Genomic DNA, 19,536 nt, shown 5'->3' with positions numbered 1-19,536 from the left:
ATGATGTCAAATCGCTTGTTGTCAGTGTTGCCAGATACTGCGAGAGAAATAAGCAGCCGGGTCTATGAAAACAAGCCCCAAAGGAAGCGACTAGCAGGCCACATGAGCGTTGGGTCTTTGAAAACATTGAAAAAAATATATATATTTTTTTGGAAACATTTTAACACTAATCTGGTACAGGGTCACAACATACTTATAGATTAGCTGTAGTTTACAACCCTCGTAGACGTATTTATGATTCTGACGTAGATTGAAAACGTCAGAATCATAAATACGTCTACGAGGGTTGTAAACTACAGCTACTTATAGATGAGGGTGGGGGGGGGGGTCCGTGGACAAATGCATTAATTTGGGGGTCCTTGACAAGAGATGTTTGAAAACCACTCTTTTAAACAACATTTAGGAACCAAGCCCAAAATAAGAAACAAGCCCCAAAAAACGCAACCGGCCACTACCAATAATTATTCAGAACTTGCAACTTTACAGAAAAAGAAGTCCAAAGTCGCTTATAATAAGCGGACATGGCAACACTGCTTGTTGTTTATTTCCCCAAACAGAGGGACGCGCTTCCTGGTTTAAACCATTCTGCCGTGAAAGGGGGGTGCCTACAAAATAAGGGGGGTTGTCAAATATGCTTAAAATGATAGCCAGTAAGCGACATCACACCGTGTGAGAAAAATATATTATCATAAGCCTTTTCTGTGTAATATCTTCACTATTCCTCGTCAATGCGACACTTTCAGATAGGGAACATTCACCAAGAAAATGCTATGGCCCCGATGAGTTGGTTCAAGCCTATACATGGTCCACATGACGCTCGTCTGTCACAAGCGTCATGGCGGAACTTCAACCTGGTTTTGGTACTTTCTTTATTTACAACCCGTACATCTGCATAAACGTTCATATTTCAAATATATAGTGCTTCCCCCACTGCCACAGATGTAACAAATTGAAACGGGTGGTTCTAAGTACCCGTATCTTCCATATTGTTCAATACAAATCTTTTTAATCCGATCGGCAGCCATTTTTTCATAGAGATATAATGTATCAGAGTGCAATACACCTCCCAACCGATAGGGTCGCGTAGTTGAAAGCATATGGAGACATTCGAAATAAATGGCCACCGATCGGATTAAAATGCTTTTTATTGAACAATACGGAAGATACGAGTACTTAGACCCTCCCGAATCAACTTTTTACATCCATGGCCATGAGGTAAACACTTCATATTTAAAATTTGAACGTTTACGTAGATGTAAAAGTTGTAAATGGAGAAAGTGCCAAAACCAGGTTCAAGTTTCGCCATCATGTTTCAAGCCAGGAGCACGCAGCAGGCAATGGACTGGTGATGATGTTTCTGTTGTCTATCTTTCACAGTGGTGTAAAGTAACTAAGTAGATTTACTCAAGTACTGTACTTAAGTACAATTCTGAGGTACTTTTACTGTACTGGGGTGTTTCCAATTTTCTATCCTTTTACTTCTACTCCACTACATCTCAGAGACAAATATTACTACTTTTGCTCCACTACAATTATTTGAAAACTTTAGTTACTAGTTACTTTGTAGATTTGAATTATTACAAAACATACATTAACCACTTCAGCCCTATTTAAACTTTGGCTATTTTCAAAATATTTTTTATACATTTTAAACATATGAGAACTTGTGAAACATTCTGCATAATGTGTACTTTTGCTTTCGGTACTTTAAGTATATTTTGATGCCAATACTTTTGTATTTTTACTCAAGTCAATTTTGATTACCAGACTTTTACTTGTAACAGAGTATTTCTACATTGCAGTATTGATACTTTTACTTAACCTTAAGCAGAACATTTAGCACTTTTTTTCCACCACTGCTTTCATTGATGTACTTCTAGGGTAGGCAACCTGCACCTATACATTTTAAACATATGAGAACTTGTGAAACATTCTGCATAATGTGTACTTTTGCTTTCGGTACTTTAAGTATATTTTGATGCCAATACTTTTGTATTTTTACTCAAGTCAATTTTGATTACCAGACTTTTACTTGTAACAGAGTATTTCTACATTGCAGTATTGATACTTTTACTTAACCTTAAGCAGAACATTTTAGCACTTTTCTTTCCACCACTGCTTTCATTGATGTACTTCTAGGGTAGGCAACCTGCACAGGTGCCAAGTTCTGCCAACATTGGCACAGGGGAGGGTGATCACTGACACACTGTGATGTGCCGTGACAGACCTGTCACTCTTGGTTCAATAAACCCTAAAGTCCAGTTTATAGACGACATACACAGAAATTACCTTTTACATGCGCAAGGCATCTTTATTGACAAACAAGGGAGATTCCCTCTATACTATGTGAATAAAAGAACAGCAAATTAATGATATTAAAACAATACGACCTGATATATCACGAAGGCAATTCGCTCCACATCTAAGTCTGCATGCAAACAAGCGTTCGGTTGAGCGCCTGGAGAATTCTGACGTTCTTATCTATTACATTCAGTATATCAACGCTGTGGCTATCAAGGCCTGTCTTCTGACTGCACTCTATAAAGTAAAGGTTGACGGCCCAAGGTTCCACAATGGACCATCAAGCCCTCCTTGGGTACGAATTTAGTACCCACAACAACACAAGATTAAACACTTAAACAGTACTTTATAGAAATTATCCACTTGCATAACATATTTCATGTTTAAAAAAATCAGGTCCCATTATTCTCTTTTTGAGTCATGTGAGCCGAGGAAAACCCTTTTCTTTGAAGGGGAAACTCTGAACTAGGCTGGGGCAGTCCCAAACCTACCATCTGGACATGAGCTCTTATTGGGGACAATTACATCATTTGATTCCATATTGCATTGCTAAACTTAGGGTCCCTCAGTGGGGCATTCCCACTGAGTTTTCCTTTACAAGCAACTATTCTAACATGTGTAATATATATATATTTAAAAAAAAAAAATCATTCATCTTGTTCTCTGTGTGCATTTTTGGTTTCTTCTCCAATTCCTCTGGTTGAGGTGGTCACTTTTCCGAGCCCGGAGGAGGAGGTTCCGACAGAGCCCAAGACTAGGCCCCCCCCCCAACCCATCCAGTGCCATTAACAAATGTACTTGGCACTGAATGAGCTAAGAGACGGAGGTCCCACTCCCGAGCCCCCGGGTCCGTACCCTCCTGGGGCCTGAGACCGGAGCCCCCCGTATTATACACAGGGGCCCCAACCCCCAAGCGCCAGTCAGATCCGTACCCTCCTTGAGGTCGAAAGTCGGGGCGTAGATATTGTGCAGGGGTGTTCTTCGTCAAGTTCAGCATGGGGGCCCAGGTGGCAATATAATGTTTCTGTGGTGTGTATTGGGATCACTCTGTCACTGCTCTCTTATCACTTGCCATTTGCGAAGGGCAAGACAGCCTATATTTAATGTGCCTAAAGCTGCCAGGGAGATCGCTACGATCAGATTATGTCCCCCAACATTACTATCAAAATCAAAATTAATATGTATTCTGGGGTCGTTCAGTGGCCTTGGGCAGCATAGATGTACCCCATGAAACAATGGTATGTTCCTGTCTGGCTGAGAGTGATATTGGTACTACTCAAATTAAATGTGTAGTGTCCCTCCTTTATCTAAAAAAAAAAATTGGGTGGGGGTTTGATGGTGAGTCTTTGATCTCTATCATATTATTTCCCTCCTTGACCTGACACCCGGCAGGGCACACAGCATAGGAATGTGCAGAGGCCAGGGTGCCACCCTCCTTTACCTTTTTTGACATACACAACAACACATACCATACACAAAATGTAATTGGAAACACAACAAAACAACTTTCCTGTGCTTTATGCACAGGTCAATTGACATTATTCTCGGGCTGTACAAAATTGTACAATTCTCTTCTGCAACCCATGACCTGTTTCAGAGAAATGGAAGGTTAATGACAGCAAAATTACATAACCTTAATCACACCTTGGTCAATCAGTGGTCACATGGTAATTGAAATAAACGTTAGGTCAATGATGAGCAAGATGCTTGGATACATTTTACACCGCATGGTTGCTGATGTAAAGTATGACCTCTTTTGAAACCAAAACCCGGCATGTTCTCATAATGTAAACCAAACGCACTGACCATTAACATAAGAGGGAGATATTCTGAGCACCACACACAAACACCTCACTTCGCTGTATGTGAATCAAATCAAGCCAGAGCACAAAAGGAGCCAACACGCACACAGCATGTTTCCGTTCAGTTAACTAATTTGACATTGGCCTGTATAATTTAGTTTAATTTGAATATATATATAGTTTGATTGTGGCATTCTATTTAACACTACACATTACAACAGTTTCACTTCAATTTGGTTGTTTTCTCTGATTAAGCTATTATAGTTATTTTAGTCTATGATGTCACTATACATCAGATGTAATATTATATTACTACTGGTGAAATATTATTATGCGATCTTTTGAAACTTTAATCTATGCGAGTCAAAATCAGGTTTACTCTATAATATATTAGTGCAACTAATTGTTTGTTTGTTAAAGCAGAAATACATTTGTTTTAAATTCATCTAATATATATATATTTTTTTTATTGTGTCCTACCCAGAGCGACAGAAAATGTATTTGTTTACACATGTCGAGGCCCCAACAACAACGATTAGCAGTAAGTCAACCTTGCTTCAGATATTCCCACTTCTTGCTTAGAAAGTGTGTCCTTCTCCATGGCATAGTAGTTCCAGTGTCTGTAACAGATAAAAGTTTGTCAAAAGTCACGCAAGCTTTCCCAAGGCTTGCTCTCTGGATGCCATAGGTGTCATCGGAAGTGAGTCTCGTGAACACTGCAGTTTGCAATGTTGGTGCCCCTCTGCCTCAGCATGTCGATCAGACAGAATTATAGGGCCTTCCACTGCATGTTTCCAGTTCATAGAAAGAAATGACCGTCCGCCAACCAGTGTTGCAGTCCTCGAATGTGAAACCAACCCATTTCTAAAGTCTGAGATAGTTGTAATAAAAAAATATAGATATACTAATGTAACAATACATAGAAGCGTTTGGGCTTTCTGTCCACTGTTACATTCTTAAAATCATTATAATAATAATAATTATTATTATTACTTATTTTAAATATAACCTATTTATTTTACACTTACACTCTACTTACTTCTCCACACGGTCAAATTGGCTTTTTTCTTTATTATTATTATATATATATATTTTTTTACTGATATTCAGTTCAGAGTCAACAATCACTTAGAAGAACATCACCTTAGTGCACTTGCATGTTGTTTCTGGTCTGGTCACTTCTAAGAAAGTAAACTGTTGGTTTTTGGGATTATACAAATCATAGGTATACAACATATTGCAGACTGTGCATAAAATTTAACGAAAATAGCAGATCTACAAATTGATACAATTATTACGGATAACGCTTAGTTTGGTCACAGTACATTATTTCTGCATATAAGATCTGATCAGTTCACAGGGTCCCCCCTTTTTTTCTATAGTGCTGCGCCAGGCTCTCTCTCTCTCTCTCTCTCTCTCTCTCTGAGGGGAGTGACTCACTTACTGTATGGAAGCTATTGTTTTTTTCTGTTTTTTTTTTCCTGCAGAATTCTCTGAAGAAACTAATTTATTTGAACATCATATTTCTCTCCTCGCTTTTTTTCCTCTTTTTCCATCTTCCAAAATACCTGACTCCAATCTTTTAATCTAAGGGCTACCACTTAGTTATCTGTGTCCTTAATTTCTGGGATTACGAATCATAGTTATAGCGTATTTCAGACTGTTCATAACTCTAACAACAATAGCAGATTCTACTAGCACAATGAGTCACTATTGAGCTAGCCTAAACAGCCACGGTTTCCAGTAATCATACTGGAGTAAATGTACAATGTCGGCTTCTGAAATGTACACTTAAGTAGAAGTAAAAGTATTGAAAACTGGAACCACTCTAGTGAGATACAAAATGGGACCCTCAAAATGTACTCAAGTAGAGCACTTGAGTAAATATACTTCGTGACCTTGGCTTCCACCACTGAACCCCGTGCAGGCGGTTATCTTCCTTGTTTAAATTCCTAAGCAGGACAAAATCTCTAAACAAAATGCTTACGGAGCAGATTACACTATCCACTGACATGTACTTGGGTCAAAGTACCAAAAACAAAAAATGGTGTCGGAGCCAAATGGCTGAGCTGTATGCAGGGCTGAAGTGGTTCTGCAGCAATTATCTACCACTTCAAAGTAAACAGTTACCAACGTTCTCAAGGTGTTTTGCAGGGGCAGAAGCACACTGTCTGCCTCTGAGATGTATGCAGTGGAAGTTAAAATACAGATAGCTGTAAGGGCTTTTTAAAGTAACAATACCTCAAGACTGTACTTAAGCACAAACCTGGACCTCAGGAAGAATAGTCTCCACTAAGGTGTAGACTAGTGGATGCTCCTTAAAAAAAACAACAACAAACAAACAGACAGGACTTACAGAGGCCTTCATTCATTCGGAACACATACATATAACATACATATGAAGACACATATGACACACTGTAGTACTATTTAGGGGGCAACCCTAGGCTGCAGAGCCAGCCGTTCACGTCACCTCGCTCGGATGCTGGAGCTAAACATAACGTGCATGTAACCTGTAGTATTTTTGGGGTCGCCCCTTAGCGGCAGTCTCAGCTTAAACATAATATAACCTGTAGTATTTTCTTAGCCGCAGTCTCAGCTTTCACATAATATAACCTGTAGTATTTTCTTAGCCGCAGTCTCAGCTTTCACATAATATAACCTGTAGTATTTTCTTAGCCGCAGTCCCAGCTTTCACATAATATAACCTGTAGTATTTTCTTAGCCGCAGTCTCAGCTTTCACATAATATAACCTGTAGTATTTTCTTAGCCGCAGTCTCAGCTTTCACATAATATAACCTGTAGTATTTTCTTAGCCGCAGTCTCAGCTTTCACATAATATAACCTGTAGTATTTTCTTAGCCGCAGTCTCAGCTTTCACATAATATAACCTGTAGTATTTCCTTAGCCGCAGTCTCAGCTTAAACATAATAACACATAACGACACATAACGTACACAACTTAGGCTACACGCTATCTTCTCCCATGTACCCGGCGTGGTTTGCGGTTTAGAGATCCTAGTAAAGGCCACTTATTGTATTGTCTCAGTAAACTGTTGGATCATAGAATACAGAGAGACAGTGTAGTGTCTCAGTAAACCATAGGATCATAAAGTACACTGAGACAGTGTGGTTTATCAGTAAACCATAGGACCACAGAACACAGAGAAACAGTGTAGTGTCTCAGTAACCTATAGGACCACAGAATACAGAGAAACAGTGTAGTGTCTCAGTAAACTATAGGACCACAGAATACAGAGAAACAGTGTAGTGTCTCAGTAAACTATAGGACCATTATGACAATTGTAAGGATATTTTCATGCAGGCACACAGACAAACCCCCCACCTAGTGTAAAACTAATATTAGATAAATTCACCCGCACCGAAAACCAAAGCGTGAAAAAGTGGTATTTCGAGGTACAACAAAAATAAATCCATATATTTATATATATAGCCATGCATTGCTCGAACACCCAAGTTGGATCGTGGGTTATTCTAGAGGCCTTGACATGAATATATATATAAATAAAGACAAATAACTGATAGTAACAGCTGATAGTTAAACATCCGTGTAAAAAAAACGTCGGGGTGTCTCCGGTGGTCTCATAAACATATACAGAGACAGTTGCTGGGAGGATCAACTCGGTCCACCCAGCCACGCTAACAGGACATCATGGGGTATAGGAAGTACAGAGCCTAAGTATTACACACAAAGGTCATTCAATCTGCTGTTCTGTGGTGACTTCACATGTATGCAATCATATTTACACATTGTCTTTAATAATTGACCTAAATTTGGTATAATACAATTCACATATAGCACCGCGTGTACCCTTCCTGGGGCCCCAAGGAATTGTAGCACATAGTGTATGGGCGAATTGTTATTTGGATCTTATGGATCCAGCGGTCGTCTGGACTGGACAGGGTCACGGTCGGGGTCACCAGCTGATGTGCCGTGACAGACCTGTCACTCTTGGTTCAATAAACCCTAAAGTCCAGTTTATAGACGACATACACAGAAATTACCTTTTACATGCGCAAGGCATCTTTATTGACAAACAAGGGAGATTCCCTCTATACTATGTGAATAAAAGAACAGCAAATTAATGATATTAAAACAATACGACCTGATATATCACGAAGGCAATTCGCTCCACATCTAAGTCTGCATGCAAACAAGCGTTCGGTTGAGCGCCTGGAGAATTCTGACGTTCTTATCTATTACATTCAGTATATCAACGCTGTGGCTATCAAGGCCTGTCTTCTGACTGCACTCTATAAAGTAAAGGTTGACGGCCCAAGGTTCCACAATGGACCATCAACTGGCATAAGTGTGTGAGAGAGGATTTTATGTTTAAATAAAACATTTTAAAAAAATGTAGTCCCTTCACATCTTAATGCAAATTACATCCTGCATGTACTGTAATTCTACATTCATTCAAACTCTGACTGGGGAGGTAGTCTGTCTGGGAGATACGTAGGTATTGCTAATGGTCGTTAAAATACATAGGAAGAAAATGTTGATATGGCACGCTGACTATCAAGAAAATAAAAACATGGAACTACATCAAAAAGGTTAATGAACCCTGATGTACTTGCACAGACCAAAGCTGGAAACCTTGTAGTTCATGTTTCCATCCTCTAAAAGCTTCAGTTCCATCCAATCCATAACAAACCAATTAATAATATGGTGTGTAAGCAGAAGACTGGGCACTCGAGATGACTGGGCACTTATTGTATTCTTGAGGACATCGTCATCATCTCGCTTCACTAGTTAAACATCAAAAGTTGTGTGTTTAAGATTCTTTGGACAGTTTGTATCATTATTTGTATTACCAAGGGCACAACTGCCTTAAATAATTCATTTATAGTTGATACAATTCACAAGGTTTCTCAACACAGACAAACACATACTGTAACCCAATTAAATCAAGACATAAAACAATCAATTATATACATACATTTTAATTGGCTGGCAAAACACAAAAAACATTGTTAAAGACACTAAACACAGGATGGAAAATACAAGGCCTGCTTGGTCTTTTTAAAGAATGACAGTAATACTTAAACTCCTCTTTTTTTCTTCAGTTGTCATGGGGATATATATAACTTAACCACTCGAGGCTTGTGTCTATGATCTTGTACAGGAACAATCATCTCAACACTATGATTAAGATCACCTTAGTAACTGTCAGCATGAAACAGACTCTGGTAACATGTATTACTTTTAACTGTTAGCATCCCTATTCTGGGGGGGGGGGGGGACACATTCTGAGAAAATAGCAGATCTACAAGCTTGTAGATTGGCTATTTTCGGTTAAAGGGATAGTTCACCCTATCGATTAGTCACCCCATGGAGACTTGAATTCACGTATATTTTTTTGTTTATGTCGCAATAAGCCAATAATTTGATGACCAGCTGACAGGTAGGCAGCGGTTCCGGTAGGAGACACAAAGGAGACTCTTTGTGCCTCCTACCGGAACCGCTGCCGGTCATCAAATTATTGGCTTATTGGCGACAAAAAACAAAAAAATATACATCTCCATGGGGTGACTAATAATAGAAACTATCCCTTTAAGAGATTTGGTGTGTAGACTGTATAGCGAGAAAAAAGGAGCGGTCAACTAAAATAAGTATTAATTTAAATAAGTATAGAGGGTTAAAGTGGTTTATTGGTGATTTATTGGTCTCGGAAGATCTCTTTATTAGTCAGAGTCTTCATCCTCTTCATCTTCCTCTATGGGGCCACCATTCTTAGGTTCTCCAGCATCACTTTCCATATCCTGGAAATTAAACACATTTAACCCATTAAGACCTGAGGCCGATTCTGAAAATGTCCTCTAAATCCTAACAGTTTTCTGAAAAACCAAAGTTGCTATATATCAGTGGTTCTCAAACTTTTACATGTCGAGGACCCCCAAAATGATACGTATTTGGCCGCCGACCCCCATCTCAAAGTATTTTGAACCAGGGACCCCCAGATGCAAAGATTTGAGTTAAAATCTTTGCTTTATATAGTTATTCAAAGATGTGCACAAAATGTTCACGATTTTTCAAAAATAGCAGAAGCTCATAGCACGGCACGAAGTGACCCACTTGTAGATCTGCTATTTTTGAATAGCCAAAGTATAAAATGACACAGATGCTTTCCCGGTTTTAATGGGTTATGTCCATTTGCAAATCCATTCAAATTAAATCTAAAGGAGGCGTCGATAGCCGAGTGGTTAAGGCGCATACCACACAGATTCTGATGCCTGACAGCGTGTCCCGGATGGCTGTGCCTGTTCAGTTAAAGCTGAGAAGTGAACCAGAACAGCCGTTTCTGTTGGTAAACCAACTGTACCGGCCAGAAATTATTAGCTCAAAACACAACATTATCTTATCGCTCCACACTGCCATTCTCACTTTCAACTGCCTGTTATCCCCACATGTTATGTAAACGACTCACACTTCTCACATTGCCATGGGTTTCCAGAGATAAGAGTTTAAAACCACATTCAAATAGACACTAGATTATCATTACTGTGCTATATACATTTATTTTGTTTAACAGTTTTATGAAGGAGGATGGCAGTAGCACACTTGTAGCCATGACGCAAGTAAGTAAGGCTACCAATGTTTCACATGACAAGTTAGCCGCAAGCAACTTACATGTAGATGCTATAAATGCCCGATTCACTGCCTTTTTTGCTATTATTTTAATGTTGTTTTATGCTTTTGCTTTTCTTTTTTGCTTTGTTAAATTATTTGTACTTTTTCTGTAATTGTATTCTTGCTCTGTAAAGCACTTTGAGCTGCATTTCATGTCATGAAAGGTGCTATACAAATAAAGTTTATTATTATTATCTGCATCTAGGCTGAAATACCCTCCATCCATTGACGTTCCAAATTTCTGCCAATAAATTCCGTGCAGCGATTATTTTAGACTATGTGTCCGAGTTTGGAAGCGCTCGTTTTCAATAACTCAGCGTTCCGCTGCCTTCTGCATAATATGTGCAATTTTGGTCAGATAGGACTTTGCTGTGTCATGAATTGGCTGTCAATGGAGGGTATTGCAACCTAGATGCAGATAGTATTTATAGCATCTAAGTTGCTTGCAGATAATGACAGATAAAGTCTTCTTCAGGGCATTGGGGATTCTTTTCAGTTTTTTGGGGGGGAAATATGTGTTATTAATGTTCTGTCTTCAGTTAATGCTGAGACTATCTATTTGATTAACTATATTGCTTAGGCAGTGACATGTATGATTAATGAGTGATTAATGGCTACATTTATATATTCTTTTGCATTAGCTTTCCTTGAATATTGTGGCGATCTGCGCCTTTAACGCTGCTCCCTACGTCACCCGTTCCCACGCCTCTCCAGGAAACTATGAATGAATCAAAGGGAAGAGCGCGAGCACTATGAGCCGGCTCCTGTCAAACACGGGGGGTGTCGTTCACTTCCCTAGGAGTTCCAAGGGCAATGTCTACCTGTTGGTATTTGTGGATTACTACACCCGATGGGTTGAATTATTTCCCCTTCGCAAAGCCACCGCAGAGACCGTATCCCGAATACTCACCCAGGAGATCCTCACCAGATGGGGGGTCCCGAATTACATTCTTTCGGACCAGGGATGCCAGTTCGTCTCCTCACTGTTCAAAACCACCTGTGACCAATGGAGCCTGAAACACAAACGAACCTCAGCCTACCATCCCCAAACCAACATGACAGAGAGAGTAAATCGGACCTTGAAAACCATGATCGCCTCCTATGTAGGAGAGAATCACAAGCTCTGGGACAAACATCTACCCGAATTCCGGTTTGCTCTCAATTCAGCGGTACATGAAGCCACGGGAGTCACCCCTGCAGAACTGAACCTCGGACGAGCTCTCCGAGGACCAGCAGAGGCCCTACTCCAACCCAGGGATGCCACCCCTGACTCCTCAACCTACAAAACCATAAGCAAGCTTCAGGACCTCACTACTTTTGCCCAGGAAAACCTCACAAAAAGCAGAATCAGACAAAAACGCAACTATGATAAAAAGCGCCGGGATCAACAGTTCCAGGAGAGGGACAGGGTATGGCTGCGTTCCCATCCACTTTCTAAAGCAGAGAAGTCCTTTGCTGCAAAGTTGGCTCCCAAGTGGCTAGGGCCCTACCGCGTTGTTACCCAGGTTGGCCCTGTCAACTTTGACGTCGTCCTGGAGGACACTGGGGAGAACAGGAAGGTGGTGCATGTAGCACGCTTGAAGCCCTGTTATCCCACGGCAGTAGAGTTGGATAAGTTGGAGAGAGAGCGGGTCCAGGCAATCTTTGATGAGGAAAGTGATGAAGAGGACTTTTTGGGTTTCCCCAACAGCCCAACGGCCTCTGGAAAAATCCGTTCCCAGATAGAAAGCTCGGACAGCGAGGACGAAGACGGAAGAGGAGGAACTCAACCTCTGATCGCTTGCAGCTTTTCTCCAAGGGGGGGGGAGTGTGGCGATCTGCGCCTTTAACGCTGCTCCCTACGTCACCCGTTCCCACGCCTCTCCAGGAAACTATGAATGAATCAAAGGGAAGAGCGCGAGCACTATGAGCCGGCTCCTGTCAAACACGGGGGGTGTCGTTCACTTCCCTGAGTTCCTCTCACATTAGTAGCCTACCTCTGGCCCGCGAAACAGTCCGTTTGTTTGTAGCCCACGCTGCGCTGTCATCGACGCGATCGGGGACGTGTCTGCCCGTCGTCTGCCCGTCGAAGCGCTGCGGCTGTGGTGTCCTCTGTTCCAGTCCTCGTTACGGGAGGTAACGCCGGTTTATGACGGCCGCCGTCAACGCTACAGTGAATTCTCCGCGAGATGTTAAGTGATGAGGGAACCGACCTACATCACCACTACTCTGTAAGGAGATTCACAGCGTCCTCCTGACCGTGAGTGACTGACAGTGACATGACGTTTGACTGACTTGTTGCTTGTTTCTTTTATTGCGGAGGTGGACATTTGAGGAACATTCGTTTTGATCTGTGCTACAGGGTTGCGTCATTGAACGTTCGTTTGATCCGTTTCTGTGGCGTCTGTATCTGAACATTACCTTGTGCCTTGTGGATCTGTGATATTTGTGCTGAACACTGACTGGGGGTTTGTGGGGAAATAAGTGAATACACTGTTGGCAAACCAAGTACTCTGTGTGTGTGTATTTTCTTTATGATTTTCTATGGTATTGTGTGTTTATTGTTTGTTTTAGGGGTTGATAAATATATGGTAAGACAAAATCATATTTTGTCAATCCCTTGTACGGTTGTTGGTGGTATTATTATTTAACCCTTTTTGTCAGACTGGGACTCTGACTGGCACCCCGGCAGTTACCCCAGCAAACCGCTACAATATTGACTTGCATAATTCATCTGAAAAAGCTGCTACTAGTGAAGTCACATGTCCTGTCACCTAGACACATTGGGGATAATCTTAACACTGATGACAGATGCTGTCTAGCTGATATTTCCATTGTCATTATACTGCCAGTAAAAAGAATGACAGTATTATTAGTGTTTGATTTTCCCTCTTCATGTTGACATACTGAACCGGGAAGCACAAAGTAATCATTCTTGTTCTGGATTTGAGCACAGTGCCTTCCCTATATACCTCAAACTGACCGCCCATCCCTCGTTTCTTCCTTGTAAATACACCCACTATCCATTTGCAATTGCAACAAAAACCATTCCCCCCCCCATACATTAAATTGATGTTAAACACAATTGATATCGATCGATATAACATTCTGATATTTACAAAGACATTTAAAATAACATTTGACAATATGTGCCAGGAATCAACCATGTATATAAAGCAATCCTTTTTAATGACATAAATAAAGTACCTCATCCTCAGACGGTTGCTGCGGGTTCTCAGCGCCTTCCTCCTCCTCCTCCTCCTCTTCATCACTTCCCTCTGGCCGCTGAGAAAGAATCTCTTCACCCTGCAACATAGAGACATCAGGCATTAGTAAATCCAATGCAGGCCATGGTCTCATGCGCACAATTAACCTTTTAAGCAATTAGTAGATGCTTTATTAAGAGTGACTTCATCAGAGTAAATGGCATGAACCTTGGGTTCAGGGGATTGTTAAAGGGAAGCTATTAGGTCCCACACACACACACACACACAGGGCCCCAAACATTATGAAACTATGAACTTGTGATACCATTGGTTGGAACTGTAATTGTATTATTGCTCTGTAAAGCACTTTGAGCTGCATTTCTTGTCATGAAAGGTGCTATACAAATAAAGTTTATTATTATTATTATTATTATTCGTGTTTGGATAAAAGGTAGGGTAAATGATAGATAGATAGATGGTAGATGTGTTGATAGATTAACTTTGTGTTACCACCGTGCTCTGACTCTGCTGGTGCGATATCCTCTTAGACCAATAACATTTACAAAAGTAATGGGTCGCACTCAGAATGGCAAGAGTGTGTTAACTTTTTATTTCTACGCCAGATAGTGATGTGCGGGTCGGGTTTTTTCATGACCCGCCCCGCCCCGCCACGGCACACAACCCGCCCCGCGAACCCATATATATAAATCTATGGCTCAACCCGCCCCGCGCCCCGCGGTGGAAAAAAATAGATAATCATCATCATAATAGCTCAGATTTATATAGCGCTCTTTTAAGTACCCAAAGTCGCTTTAAATGTCTACAGTAGCACAACATTGTCATGGGCTAAATAAACAAGCATATATATTATTTTTTTTGCGTGTGAGAGCGGCTGACCCGCTCTGAAATCTTGACTCGACCACCCGCACCGCGGGTTGACCCGCGGGACCCGCGGGTTACGGGTCGGCCCGCTCATCACTAACGCCAGATGAATGAAGGACAAAGGATTCGGCTATCCAGCCTTCATCAGTGTGGATCCAGCCACTGACGAAGGCTTGATGGCCGAAATGTTTGTCCTTCATTGCAAAGATATGAAGAAGAAATAGAAAGTTAACTCTTGCCATTCTGAGTGCGACCCATCACTGTTGTAAATGTTAGAAGTCCTGTGTTACAATGCACAGCACGCACACACACACACTCCAATCAGTAGAAATAAAGCATACCTTCAGGTCACGGTTCTTCAGGTTGCCCATCCAGAATGCATCCTGACAGTTGTTAAGAGTCAGCATGGCTTTGACTCGGTAAACAAACACCTCTAAACTCTTCTTCAGGGCCGGCACGTGGTTGGTCAGGATCATGTCCTGACTGATCTGAACAAACAAAATCAACCAGAGCTTTAGGACAGCTTATCACATTAAAGCTACACTATGCAACTCTCCTCTTCTACCCCGGATTTGAACCCGGTTTCCTGCGCATGTGCTGCATTTCTTTTTTTATACCATTGAGCTAATAGAGCCTGCCTGCTTGCTCAGGGGATAAATTGAATCTTGACCATCAGGTCAGAATTTGTGTCAGATCATGTGTCTAGGTGAGACATGACCTTTGACACCATCTAAATGTCTCAATATAAGAGCAGCGAGACTAAATACAACCACCCCAATTGTATAAGTTATATTGTATTAACGGTCTTAAAATTACATTTTATTCATTTAAATGCCGCTTTAAGGTCATTATATGCATAGTATACTTCATTTAACTGAAATAACAACATTGTCAAAGAAGTACTCCATGTGCTCCATGTCCACAAATGTGATAGCGACCTTATAGTGATAATACATGCGATAGCTACCATGTGTCAATAGTCAATACATGTAATAGTTTACCTTGCATCAATAAATGAGATAACTAACTAGTGTCCACTGTCCATATCCATATGTGTATTGCTGTAGCTAGGGCTGTCACGATTACACATCTTAAAGTAATACTAGGTAACGTTTTCAACAAAACTAAAGTTAAATTGTATATATTTTGTGAGTGGAAAAAGTTTCACAACACCCACTCCATGAATTTCACCCCCGGAAGCCTTTTATTTATATATTTTCTATTGAACGCTGTCGGGGGGGACTTTCCCGGGAAAATGACGTTCCTGGCCGACGTCATGACGTCGGCCAGGAACTACCGCAACGGTTTCCTGTTTGGCCAGGAACTACCGCGCTAATAACAACAAGGAACCTCACGCTGATTTTAAGAGAATGTAGGATTGGAAGATCGAAAAAGAACAGAAAAAGAAAGCACAGCTCATGGTAACTAATGCTCCACTGGCTAAGAGAAACGATCCGCAGATAGTATAAAACAATTAAAAGATCGCTTTTTGAAACGCTTCCGGCTTCCGGTGAAAACAAATGGAATTCTGGGTAATCAAGGACTACGGAAATTGTATGCAGTGACGGTAGTGACCAGCAGAGGTTGCTAAAAATCGTTATTTGTGAATCTGCATTGTACAACTTTAAGTTCACGATTAATTTTCATACAAATAATTGCGATTAATGATTTAATTGTGTTTTGAACATTGGAACATAAATATAAAATATATTTCCGTTTGCCTTTTAGGCTTCGTAATAAAAAACTGCACAGGCTGGATATGACAACATAACTTCAATATATAAAGAAATGACTGACATTTAATCATTGTAAACTTTCAAAATAATGTTTTGGCTGAAATAGCGGATCTACAAGCTTACAAACAAAGTGACGCGCTGCACAGTAAGTGTGTAGATCTGCTATTTCAGATTTTTTTAAATATTTGAAAATGTATGAACATTTGTCAACATGGAAATGATTATGAAAAATTATTGTGATTATCTCAAATAATCGCGATTAGACTAATCGCGATTAGACGATTATGTACCTAATAAGTGTGACAGACAAGCTTGAATATCCTCACATAGCTACCTTTGAGTATCCACACATGTGATGGAGCTTCCTGGTGCTGAGTTGAATGGTCTTCAGCAGACTTTGGACATCCTCCTGAGACATGCATTACAAAGAGTTAGTGGGTAGTGCTACTTGTTACTGATCTCGGGAAACATTTCCATTATTTGGTAACACTACTTGGGCTAAAAAAAAAATAGTAACAACATACTGTACAGCAGGGGTAGGCAACCTTAGGCACGGGTGCCAACATTGGCACAGGGGAGGGTAATCCCTGGCACACTGGCACAAGTGAGAGAGAGAGGATTACTCTATTTTTATATAAAATATTTAAAATAATTTAGTCAATTAAATGAAGTCCCCTCATATCTGTATGCAAATTACATCCTTCACATAATTCTACATTCATACAAACTCTGAACTCTGTTGGAAATATTTTATTTTGTTGTGGTGTCATAATCAAAGATAGTGTTGATAAATAAGGCACACTGACCATCAAGAAAATAGAAACATGGCACTTCATGTCAAAAAGGTTGCTGACCCCTGCTGTACAGTAATGTTATGTTCTCAGTGTCATGTTCAGTTTCAAGATGACAGCCAAGTTATGTAATTTACAGGATGTCCAGACAGTTTGTAGCCAATGTGAACGCAGACAGCTTGGTTTGTACCTTGTGCCTTTTGAAACAATAGTCCAGCAGCGGCATCCCAAGCTTCAGGAAAGACTCCAGGAAAAGACGACCATACTAGCAGAGACAACATTAGAAACGTTTAGTATGGAGTCAATAGCAGCTGCTGCTGAACACAAGATCTGCTTCAAGCAGAGGTTTAACTCACCTTAAGACACGCATTAAGAACTGGCCTAGAGTCAAAGACCTGTGAGAAGAACAGACGACAGAGATCTTTAGTGGGACACATACTACCGTGTTGTAAAGGACACGCACACGCACGCACGCACACTAGGCCTGTCCCCGACTAAGGATTTGTTTAGTCGAATCTAATTGGCGACTAATTGCCAATAGTCGACTGGCAGTCGACTAATTTTTTTTTTTTAGGGCCAAAATACATTTTATTTCAAAGGGCCAAGTCTACACAGTTTGTTTTATGTCTCCAGCAGAGTTTCTAGTGTCTCTATCTCTCTCTGGAAGAGGTTGCACATGAACTCTGCAGCCGCACTGAGGCGCTCCAACACAAACAATACCAATACAAAGACGAGGAATAAAGTGGAAGTTACGTGTGGTTGCAGGTGTAGACTTCGCCAAAAAACAATTATAAAAATTTTTGGCCCTTTAAAAAAAAAAAAAAATGTTTTGTTTTTTTCCGACTAGATTCGACTAAGAGACACGCAGTTGACTCGGACCCCCCGCGACTAACCAGTCGACTAGTCGACTTAGTCGAGGTCAGGCCTAACGCACACACACACACAGTTCAACATAACATCCTGCAGATCACTGAGACAAGTAATGCACCTGAATTAGATTGACCAGGAGGTGAAAGTCTCTGACAGCCAGGTTCCATGTCAGTAACTTCTCACTCTGGGCCTGGAAGAAGTAAGGAAAGTTTATCAGAAATAACACACACGCATGCACGCACACACGCAATTGCATATCGTGAGTAAACGAAATGCAGGGAAGTGGGAAAGCTTAACTGTATTGAAATTACAACTGGAAAGTGGCTTTAACATTGCATTCAGAAATGCCATGCCACCGTTTCATTGCTTCCGCCGGGAGGTAATGCCTTCGCCCCCCAGTCTATCTGACAGAATATCACATAAATGTTATGAAAGCATTGGCTCAGAAAGTGGTGGAAAAGGTTGGTCAAGGGCCAAGGAAAATCGTATTAACTTATTTATTAAAGTTGGTGAGGTCTATCACAAAAAGGCACCTTATCTTAGGATTCAAATAACACCACGAATGTTTGAGGAAAGGTTTGTCATGGGGCTCAGAGGAAGCTATTAACGTTACTGAATGCTGTTCGACTGCCAGGGCCACGGCGGCTTACGTGTGTTTTTTTTTGTGTCTTCAAAAGGGGCCTTATGGCCTTATGGGGTGTCATCGGAATTGGCTCTGATCCGGCAACTTTTCAGTCCAACACACACGCCATGCCCATATCCTCTTTTTCTTATGTCTCTAAAGGGGGCCTTGGTTCAGAGCCGACAACTCGCTGGCCGATATCAGTGGTGGAAGAAGTACTCGGATATTTTACTTGAAGTAAAAGTAGCAATACCACAATATAAAAATACTCTGTTAGAAGTAAAAGGCCTGTGTTCAACATGTTACTTGAGTAAAAGTACAAAAGTATTGGCATCAAAATATACTTAAAGTACCAAAAGTAAAAGTACTAAAATGTTTGAAATGGCCGATCTACAAGCTCACAACGCGTCGCAATGCGACGCGTTGTGAGCTTGTAGATCTGCTATTTTCAAATAGCCTAGGTATAAAATAGGGCTGAAGTGGTTAATGTATGTTTTATAATATAATAATTTATATCTGTAAAGTAACTAGTAACTAAAGTTTTCAAATAATTGTAAAAATTAGTATAAAATAATATTTTCCTCTGAGATGTAGTGGAGTAGAAGTAAAAGTATTGAAAATTGGAAATACTCCAGTAAAGTAAAAATACCTCAAGATTTTACTTAAGTACAGTACTTGAGTAAATGTACTTAGTT

The 19,536-nt window shown here is 40.6% G+C and overlaps 1 protein-coding gene across 1 annotated transcript in view; it reads right to left on the bottom strand.

Annotated features, from left to right (window-relative positions):
- Positions 1-9,680: 9,680 nt before the first annotated feature.
- Positions 9,681-19,536, bottom strand: part of fancd2 (FA complementation group D2) — a 38,146-nt gene continuing 28,290 nt past the window's right edge. The window contains exons 38-44 of the mRNA XM_080424197.1: positions 18,338-18,409; positions 17,706-17,744; positions 17,540-17,614; positions 16,893-16,967; positions 15,164-15,310; positions 13,942-14,040; positions 9,681-9,887 (exon numbers count right to left, since the gene is read on the bottom strand). Of these exons, the coding sequence (XP_080280323.1) occupies positions 9,810-9,887; positions 13,942-14,040; positions 15,164-15,310; positions 16,893-16,967; positions 17,540-17,614; positions 17,706-17,744; positions 18,338-18,409 (585 nt within the window). The 3' untranslated portion in view covers positions 9,681-9,809. The remainder of the gene's footprint in view (positions 9,888-13,941; positions 14,041-15,163; positions 15,311-16,892; positions 16,968-17,539; positions 17,615-17,705; positions 17,745-18,337; positions 18,410-19,536) is intronic.

This window comes from Gymnoscopelus braueri, assembly GCF_963280865.1.
Source record: "Gymnoscopelus braueri genome assembly, chromosome: 3".
Taxonomy (NCBI): domain Eukaryota; kingdom Metazoa; phylum Chordata; class Actinopteri; order Myctophiformes; family Myctophidae; genus Gymnoscopelus; species Gymnoscopelus braueri.
This window is presented reverse-complemented; position numbering and strand designations above follow the sequence as displayed.